At 38.5% G+C, this 10222-nt stretch overlaps 1 protein-coding gene across 1 annotated transcript in view; it reads right to left on the bottom strand.

Annotated features, from left to right (window-relative positions):
* LOC146486943 (MFS-type transporter SLC18B1-like) overlaps window positions 1–9591 on the bottom strand; it is a 17571-nt gene extending 7980 nt beyond the window's left edge. The window contains exons 1-11 of the mRNA XM_085090896.1: window positions 9332–9591; window positions 7462–7557; window positions 5971–6044; window positions 5327–5474; window positions 3818–3886; window positions 3594–3684; window positions 2672–2737; window positions 2051–2121; window positions 1736–1834; window positions 1202–1299; window positions 121–216 (exon numbers count right to left, since the gene is read on the bottom strand). Of these exons, the coding sequence (XP_084947022.1) occupies window positions 121–216; window positions 1202–1299; window positions 1736–1834; window positions 2051–2121; window positions 2672–2737; window positions 3594–3684; window positions 3818–3886; window positions 5327–5474; window positions 5971–6044; window positions 7462–7557; window positions 9332–9580 (1157 nt within the window). The 5' untranslated portion in view covers window positions 9581–9591. The remainder of the gene's footprint in view (window positions 1–120; window positions 217–1201; window positions 1300–1735; window positions 1835–2050; window positions 2122–2671; window positions 2738–3593; window positions 3685–3817; window positions 3887–5326; window positions 5475–5970; window positions 6045–7461; window positions 7558–9331) is intronic.
* Between the last annotated feature and the right edge of the window lie 631 nt (window positions 9592–10222).

Below are 10222 nucleotides of genomic sequence, written 5' to 3'. Positions count from 1 at the left end.
ACGAATTTAAGAGGCCATGTCTGGATCAGGGTACTAGAAAATTGCATATTTTGGTCTGAAATAGCATCTGGGTTTAAAGAACCAAGCCGAACATCCACACCAAAAATTCCGGGTTGTTACCTTGCTGTTTCCAACATATCTGGCATACAAGGTACTTGATAAGCACTAGTGGCGATACCTAACAGCGCCATGGAAACACATACCAGCCATACCTTCCTAAAAATGATAGAAATTTAGTTAAATGCAGTGATGAACATAGATAAATGGTAAACGAATAAAAAAGTACACGTGCCAGGTGGGAAGGAAGTTATAACAAAAAGAAAAAAAACCGGAAAGGAAAAAAACAAAAACAGAACAAAAGAAGAGAAATTCTCCATTAACTGCCTCCTCAGATTTAAGGTCATGAAGATGGCCTTATCTGCCTTTCATTGAGTCTATACGTGAGGTTTTCTGACTTGCAGAATTCCCTTTCAGGGTGCGCATAGTTTGTTTTGCTTAAGTGTACACTCTTCAGTATTATAAGAACCTTTTTATAACTGTAATTGACCAAGATTGTCGAGGCTGAAATTGACCCAGGTTTAAGAAGATGCGAGAAGTTCCCAAACTGAGACTAAGAGATAAAGCATTTTTACTCAGTACCGACATGACATGCTTTAAATCTACTACCCAGTCACGTATGTCAAAGAAATTTCATATGATACAGCGCACAACGGTCATTTTTAGGTTTCCTCGTCAGGAGAGCATGCTAAGAACGTTTCAAGCTCAAAATATGAAAAGAAAAAAGATAAGAAGACGAACACTCAGTTTCGGGTCGGTCGCGACAACAACATAAGACGTTCTAATAGAAAAGGACCTTAAACCGCGACGACGACGAGGGTAACGAGGACGTCAGAAAACAATAGTTTCATTAGCAAAACACTGGTTCTGTACGTGCGTTATGACCACATTCAAGGTTTTATGAAGAACGTGAAAGCATGATGATTAATTTCCCTTTCTCTTTCTGAACTTTAAAGCCGCCCCTACGGTAGTTCGGCCACATTACACAAACTAAATGAGTAACAATCATCGCCAATTTATTCAAAAACGCGAATATAATTTTTAAGTCCCGTTTACGTTGGCGTCGTCGTCGTCTCTGTTTAGAGGTCCGTCAAGAGCCTCTTGAGTGTACCTTAGCAACATCGCAACGAAAATGAATACTAACCTTTGAGGAAGAAATGTAAGGAATGGTGCTGGTGCAAGCACGAGAATTCCAACGAGCACAAAAGATGCACCTAACAACATAACCAGCCGAGTTTTACCCTGAAACAAATTTCAAATGTATTCAAGATTACGTTGAGAACGGACGATGCGGATCCTTTAAACACTTTGAATTAATCTTGAAGTGCTATCGAGACACCTATTCTCGTCCCCAGACCATCACAAACACGTTTTTAGAAGTCTGCATGTTCTTTTCTGGGATAAGGGGGTTTAAGTTTCTAAAGAAACTGTGGTGCTGTGTCGATGGGGAATAAAAACGAATGTTTGGTTTATCAACAGAGTTGATAAATAAAGGCAAATTGGCCACCGTAAAGAGATTCGAGTGCTGACGTTTTGAACTTAAGCCCTTCGTGGGAATTTTCTTTTGCCGAGAAAGCAGTAGCTTTTAGCAACCCGAAGGTACAGAACACCCGAAAGGCTCTTAGTTTAACGAAACGATGTAGAAATCTGTGGCTCGAGCAAAATAGAAATAGCTTACCGTCTTATCACATATCCATCCAACAACAGGCGCAGAAATGGCGTAACACCCCGCACAAAGCAGAAACAATAAACCAACTTTACTGGGACCCAGACCAAACTATTGAAAACGGGAATAAAAGCACGAGAAATGAAAAATACCGATTTTAAACAACCCTGTTCTCATTTTACAAAAATTAATGTTTCTTTGAAACTTCTGAACACAAAAAACAAAAAAAACAAAAAAACGTTATGAATGATTACATCAATATTTCCTTCTAGTTCTATGGAGTTAATTTTGCTCCTGTTGTTAATAATGTTCAATAGTATTGCTTACTTTCTTCATGTAAGGTGCAAATGTTGGATCCAAAAAGCCAAGTATTATTCCCGATACAAGAACACAAAATCCTGAAAAAAAAATAAATAAATAAGAAAAGCATTGATGTAATAGAACAAGATTGTAAGATGCGGCTAACTGCACTGATATACTGATGCATTGCAATCAGCTCGTACCAAGTCGCATCGCTGAACCGAAACATTTGGTGTTAAACAAATGTACTACTTCCTGGGATACGGCGACTTCGAAATTCCTAGGAATTATTACTGTTAACAATGCCAATTATGGTTATAGAGCTGAGTAATGATAATAAGAAGTCGCCCAGTGTGAACCGGGCATTCAGAAGAAAAACTCGCAAACTTGACTCATACAAATATGCGCGATATGCATTTTAAAAAGTTTGCTAAAAAGGCTATTCAAGAAGGAACAAGATTTGCTTTGGCAGGTGTAGCCTGTACAACAGGCATTTATTTAACCAAGTGTACAGAGCAAGCAGAGAGGCTTGTGTCGTGCGTTTTGTGCTTGGCTAAATAAACGTCTGTTATGCAGCCTATACCTGTCAAAGCAAATGCTGTTTCTAGTGGAATTGCCTCTTAAAATAGAAGGAGTAGCATGAGTCACCTATCACAGCAATTCCTGGAATCTTGCACATTTGAAGAAACGAGCCCTTCTTTTCTCTGGGTACTTCTGAAAAACAAATTCAATAATAATAATAAGAAGAAGAAGAATAGTAATAACTTCTATTCTATAGCGCTCTTATCCTATGTTCAAGGCGCTTTACAGTCATGTAAACAACATTATCGATAAATATTAACAAATTTACAACCATCTCTTATTATATTTACAATGATTAAAAATTAAAAACGCATCATATATAAATACATAGAAACAATGATCTGTTATTAATTAATTTAGTAAACAAGTACGTCTTAGGTGATCTTTTAAAGCTCGAGATTGGATTGGACTTCCGAATTTCATAGGGTATTAAGTTCCATTCTCTTGGTGCATGAACAGCGAACGCTCTATCTCCATAGGTCTTGGTTAACGATCTGTAGGTTGCATTAAGAGTTCATTACTAACAGACCTCAATGATCTAGTATAAGAACAATAACGCAGTTTCTGAGCTAAGTAGCTAGGCGATGTCCCATTCAGTGATTTATAATATACACGAGAAGCAGAATCTTGAAAATAATACGATATTGAATCGGTAGCCAGTGAAGCTCGCACAAAACAGGTGTAATATGCTGAAACGATGCATAGCTTAGTCACTGTACATCTCTCCCACAGGGACTTTAGAAGAGTGATAGTTACGCTTACTGGGCTTGGATTAAGATTAAAGGGGAAGTGTCATGGGGTTTTAGTCCACATCACAGAAACTAAAGATGATAAATTAAAAAAGAGAGACAGACATTTGGCAAAATCGAGCACTTTGTAATTATAAAACTGACAGGGAAGCATGAAATTTGTAAACCTAGAAAGTTGTATACAGATGAATTAGTTTTTATAGTGTACTTGTGAATATTTACATTGTACATGTACTTACTTTCATCGCTTGGTAAAATGACCAACACCACAGGTAAAATGGATAAAAGCAGACTTCCCATCACAATAAATGGAAGTTTAAATCCTCCAGCCTGAAAAGAATAATGAAGAACTGTAGGCTGCAACACATAAATGTAAACATGACGATGGAGGGTGAAAACTACCATGTGCATCATCAAGAAATAAGAATGTCCAAAAGCATAGAATGGTCAATTTATTACTCACTGAATAGAGTACTCCTCCTAAAGGAGGTCCCAGCATGAAGCCAAGACCAGTGAACGTCTCCATGGCTCCCTGACAATGCATGACAAATATATATCATATATTAAGACAGTTAAACTACAAATGATGTAATTGGCAAACAATCCCCACCCAAAGATGCTCAGGGCAAGGGGTAAGGGTGGAAGAAAGGTAACTGGTCCAAGGGGTGAGGCTACTAGATGGTTAAATGAATGGTGCCATAGGTAGGTTGGAAAGATAGCAGGTGAGGCTGAGGGATTGGTGTGAAAGGCTGAGAGCTTAAGGGTTAGAAAGAAGGGTGAAGGGTAAGAGGGTATTAGGGTAAGGGTGTAGAGAGGTGGGAGTGAGGGGTGGGAGCTGAAAGGTTAGGAGGAAAGGTGAGGGGCAAGGGTGAGGGGTGAGAGGTGAAGGATGAGAGGTGAGGGTGACGGGTGGGAGCTGAAAGGTTAGGGGGAAGGATAAGAGGTGAGGGCGAGGGGTGAATATAAACGCTACATGTACATGTAATCCGGATTCATGATCAGAGGGATGCTTGCATCTGAGATTTGGCAGGCTTTAATATTTGGAAGTAAGGGTAACATTTTCAGGAGAGGCTAATACAAAATCAGCAGGGCTTCTGATATTTCGCGCGGTCGTGGAGCCGCGAAATTCGGGTATATCCGCGGAATCCCGCGAAATTCACAAAAAAACGCGTAATACCGCGAAATTCGTTAAAAATCCTACCAAATACCTGTCGGTACAACATATTTGAAACTTATCTTGGCTACTGGGGCTGCTTACATGTACTTTTCTATAAATGCAAATTTATCTTGAAATTTCGTCACTGCCACGAGTAAACATAACGTACCATAACTACCAGGCGTTCTTAGATTAATGTTGCGAAAAACTGGGCACGAGAAATGAGAAGACTTTTCGGTGACACTATATGGGGTGGGAAAGGAAACTGCTGTTTGTAGTAATGCAGGCACATGTTTAGTCGTATGGCAGGGCACGATCGAAGACACAACAAATGTTTGACTTCACAAATGGATTTGAACCTTCGATCACGAACAATCTTGCCTTGTAAACTGCAAAGCAACACAAGAGACCAAGGAGAGAAAAGAAATTTATTGCGTTGCTGTGTTCGGCTCTAAATTGCAGCTGAAAAAGGAGGTTAACCGGCCGGGCGTTTCGGTATAGCTTATGTTTTTCTTGTAGCTCGTAACAAGTACAATTGCCTTGAGAACTGTGTTGGATGAACTTTTGTGTTTTCTTTCTTGCCCTGAATTTGACATCCTTCAAATATATCTTTTTTTTTTTTTTCTGGAATCTTTCTTCTTGGCTTTCTTCTTTGTTTTTCGGCGAAATTTGCCCCCAAAATTCCCGCGAAATCGGCCGTTTTCTCCGCGAATTTGTCTCCAAAAATCCCGCGAAATTTGACTTTTTTTCTCGCGAATTATCAGAAGCCCTGAATCAGGAGTTTACAGATTTATCATTTCATCAATAAAACCTCACCGTTACCACACCAATGCTGGTACCGAATTCTCCAGCCATAATTGCAAACGAGGCTGTGTCTGCTGCAGCTCCACCAAAAGCCATAACGACACGAAGAAGAAAACAAAACACCACAAAGACTACACCCTTGGGAAGCATTGACACAAATCTGAAAAGGAAGTTAATAAACTACAAGTAAGGAAACGAAGAGAGCCAAGGGGGAACCCATGTAACGGTAATGTGAGCTGATCATCATGGATTTTGGGGTTTGATACCATTGAAGGTGTTTAAATCATTCTGAAGATACCAATTGCTTGTCCTGGTACCTTTTAGAGTGCTACACAAAAGAAAGATGCGGCTGGATTACTAACTGTATCATCAAAAAAAAACTCATACCTCTAACTAAAGAGTGAAATTACACCCAGCTACAAGAAAAGAAACTCTGCTTCCTTATAAAATTTCTTACAATCAGCCCTTGTAGATTTACCGGTATATCAGGGAGGGTACATATACGTAATTCACTACACCATAAAAGTTTTTCAATACTTTCATGTGCTGAAGTCATCACATTAAATTGCCTTGAGTAATTTTCATCCTTTACTAACATTTTATAATACATTAATTAAATTTATTCATGTTTGTTGCTCTATAATTAAAGAATTTACCCAAACAATATTTGTGATCCAGCACATAGAAACAGTCCCGCTGTCAGAGTAAATCTTGGACCAATTTGTGGAAGCTAAAATTTGACGTGAAAAAAAAAAACACTCAAAATAATATATTTTTTGGTCTCAACTACAGTGACTTAATTGTTATAAAGTAGCCTGGCTCTGATTAAATTCCACAACCTTGTCATTAAGTGCCTGTGAGCTGGATAAAAGTAACTTCATTTTAATGCTCATGTATGCAATTAATATACTTGTGGTGTATTTATTTATGTCAGTGATCTACATTTGTTCACAGTGTGTTTGAAACAACTGGAGACAAGTCCATTTACATTATTAAATACAATTTGTTGCAATTTGTAGTTTTAACTCACCAGCTCCCACAGATTTGATTGCTTTATCCAGCAAAGCAGCATTCAAGAGATTAAATTCTATAGATTCTATAGCGCTCGTCCTTTTATGTTTCATTACTGTTTTATTTATTTATTTATTTATTTATTTATTTATTTTAATATTTATTTGCCACAGTGAAATATAAATAAACAAATTAAAGCTTCAAGTAGGGTGCATTGGATTAAATATTAATTTAGTGGTGAGCAAACCTAATAGAAACTATAAGCTTACATGTATATAAATTATGCATTAGGCTAATCCCCTATGTAAGTTGGTAGGTAGACTAGATATAGAGCATATTTATAGATGCACAAGTTTAGTTTGATACTTTGGTAATAAGGTACTTTTCCAGGGAAATTTTAAAGTTAAGAAAGCTGAATGACAGAGTCAAATTCTGAACGTAAGGGAATTCCATAGTTTTGGACCCTGGTGGAGGATTACAAATTGCTTGATATTAATGTTTTGCATTAATGTGGGTGATATATAGTTAGTGGCATATTGTGTATTATTAAATAAAAACTGGATCATTGTTTAATGAAACTCCAGTGATCTGATTGGGTTTGCTTCTTGCAAAGCAAAATCACCAAGATCTAGCAATATTTCCTGATTGTTTTTAATAATAATATTATTATTCCACTCACACTTGTTGGATGTGAGATTAATATAGCCAGCGTCATATCCAACACATGATTGTGGAATAATAATTATTGTTAAAGGGGCAGTATCATGGGAGATCGATGGGAGATATCATGATTCTTGGCCAAAATTCACTAAATTTAAACTTTTCAAATTTGAACCCCTCTCTACCTTGGTCATCGGCTGGTGAAAATATCCTGGAATAGTTTCTTCGCATTCTGATAGTCTTTTAATGGAATTTTGTCATTATATCTTGGCTGCTATCAACCGAATAGCGTCTTTCCGACTTTCGAAGTGTTACTAAAATTAGCGTGATACTGTCCCTTTATTGTAGGTATATGAATTACTTTCTGTAATTTATATAATTAATATGTTATAAATATTAATATTATATACACAAACTCGTAATGCCACACACACACACACACATATAGTAATCACAAACATTGAAGCAATACTCACTAAAACTCCTATTACTGGTGCAACAACAAAAACCACCAGTGGATAGATTCCAAAGATCAAACCAATCATGGAACCGGATGCACCCATCTCTTGAGCCTGCAATACAAAGAATCATGTGACCAGAAATTGCACATTCTAGATTAAATGATAGTAATGTAACAATAATATGGAGCATTAAGGCAACCAGTCCCTAAAGATTCAATTAAATGACAAATTTGGTGTGGCGACCGTGTTGGTGACTTCTGAACTAAAGATGTTAACCCTTTCCCTACTAAGTTTTTTTGGCCCATTTTTCCAAAACAGTAAAGAAAAACCCAGCTTGCTAATGTACATGTAATATACCGTTTAAAAGGTCTCAATGACTGTAATTCATTTCTTTCTCACGATAACTGGAGGAAGTCGTGTATTTGATAGAAATGACAGGTTTTAAAACGACCAAATTTCACTGATCGACTTAAAGGTGATCTGGTATATACCTCAAAACTGTAGCTTATTTTGCATCTTTCAATGCGTTGAACACTCTGAGATATACATGTCTATGACAGTCTATAAATGCATTAAATGAAAATACCTCACAAATCAAAGTGCTGGTAAACCACATCAAAGATACCAGAGGTACCATTTTTTCCTTTGAAATACAGATCTTTCCAACACCAATTTGCTGACAGAATTTCACTGTAATTGAGCAAATACTGACGAGTTTAAGACCCACTACAGTGGGTCTCGGTAGGGAAGGGATACGTGATGTAGATACACTTCATATCCCTGTCATTTTACTTCCACATCCACCTTCCCTCCCCTCCCTTGAATTTTGAATTTCTCTCTCACCATGTAGCCCTTGCAGTAGCCTGTTCCAGTCCCCCCTCGTTTTCATCCCCTCGCCTCTCCTTTGCACGTCTCTCTAGGAGCCTGGAACAGGCTACCCTTGCAGACACTAAATTGGCCCTTCACAAAATTGCTCGTCATGCAATCTTTCCTCCCGAGGAACGATTGCGTGACAAGCCAAAAGAGCATCTGTGAGGGAGACTAATCACCATGTGGCAGAAAAGAAACAAAGGTGGCGAGGACTTTAAGCTCAGTAAAAGAAACACAAAAGATGAAACGCTGATCTATTTCAAGCAGTACAAAGAAAACATCAGAATCACCAACTATAGGAATCAAACCCATGAATTGGTCAGAATTGCAACAATCATGCTACAATTTAAGGTGGCAAACTTTGCAAAAAGTTGTTCCTGAACATGCTAATGGAAGCTATGTAACAAAAAGTGGGGAGCCACTGAGCTAGTTTTTCAGTTATAACCACTTAAAGATAAATTAAGGGGTGTTTTGAACAGGTTATGTAACCTCTTACATGTATGTCGAGAAAACAACCAAAACTTGCATTGCTCACCAATGATCGATCATTTTTTTTATAGACCATTGTTGTTGTATCAATTGGTAAAGAGTGGCAATACTGATCCGTCAAAGTATAAAGTGCTGGAAAGTGGTGGAAACTGGTGCCGGCTAACTTACCCCCATTGATATAAATTCAAAACATATAATTATATAGCTTCCACTGCACGGCGGGTGCACTGACAAATGAAAATGACCTAACATATCGAGGCTAGGGAAAAGCGCACACAAAATAGAAAGAGAGAAAATGAAGTACGACTACAACAAGTACTAAAGTAATGTTTACAATGCGCAGACGTGAGCGACAATATAATAATTAATTTTCAAATGATTACAGTCAACGCACTCATCATTAGAGCGTAATAATCTGAGCGAAGTGTTTTTAAGCTTAATTTTTTTGTGTCTTTGCAGAAACCATTGAATAACATATCAAAACAACTACAACCGCATAACAAAAACCTAAAACAGACATGATTACCTCGCCTGGAAAAAAGGGAGAGAGAATCGCAAAGGAGGCCGTTGCTGCGAAGTAAACAAGGCACAGAGAGACGAGAGTAAGTTTTCTCCTGGTCGTGCTCCAGATTCCTCCCTGTTTTCCATCGGTTTGATCCGAACTTGCTGCATCGTCGAGGAAATCATACGAGTTATGAGAGGATACACTGGACTGCTTGCTAAATGAAACGCTCGGGAAACGAGAAAAGCTTGGTCTGCGAGTACCAGTTGACATGACTTGTGAACTTAGGATGTCTACCCCGGTGGACCCCGGGTGGTCGGTGGAAGAGTAGGAATGGAACGAGGGAACCCCCAAATCACCGATCAAAGTTAACTGAGGTTTTCGATTCATCTCCCCCTTAATCAAAATGTTTTTTTTTAGCTGCTTTTGAGCTAAGCAGTGTATTATCTAGCGATATAGCCTGCGAGACCTGACGCCTTGGGATGCGAGAATTGCAACGGGGACAGAGCAGGATACGAGATAAGTATATATCAGACCGTGTGAGGGCTTTGAGTCCAATTGCGATGTTGAATTTTGATATCAGTCCGTTTTTCGGCGCTTGTGTCTGCATTCGCCATGATTACACTGGTAAATAAAACCCTTAAAGTAGCCGAAACGAAGCCTTGAAATGATGTCTCAAACCAGTTCCAAAATCCCTGAGCGGTCCCCATGATAGAGGGTGGCAAGGGGTGGGGGTGGGGTACCAATCGCTCACCACAACACGGAGAGTAGTTATTCTGGGAGACTAGAGCCAATACCTTTTCCACCTTTTGTTTCATTCGGGAAAGATGTTAGTAAACCAAACTGATTGCAGGACTGACACTACGGCAAAGGGCTTCGCCTATTTGGGCCAATACTTCAACTAGTACTACTAGA

The sequence above is a fragment of the Pavona decussata genome, unplaced genomic scaffold, assembly GCF_977016875.1.
Source record: "Pavona decussata unplaced genomic scaffold, jaPavDecu1.1 SCAFFOLD_19, whole genome shotgun sequence".
NCBI classification, from domain to species: Eukaryota; Metazoa; Cnidaria; class Anthozoa; order Scleractinia; family Agariciidae; genus Pavona; species Pavona decussata.
Note: the sequence above shows the minus strand (reverse complement) of the source record. Positions and strands in the feature narration are given on the sequence as shown.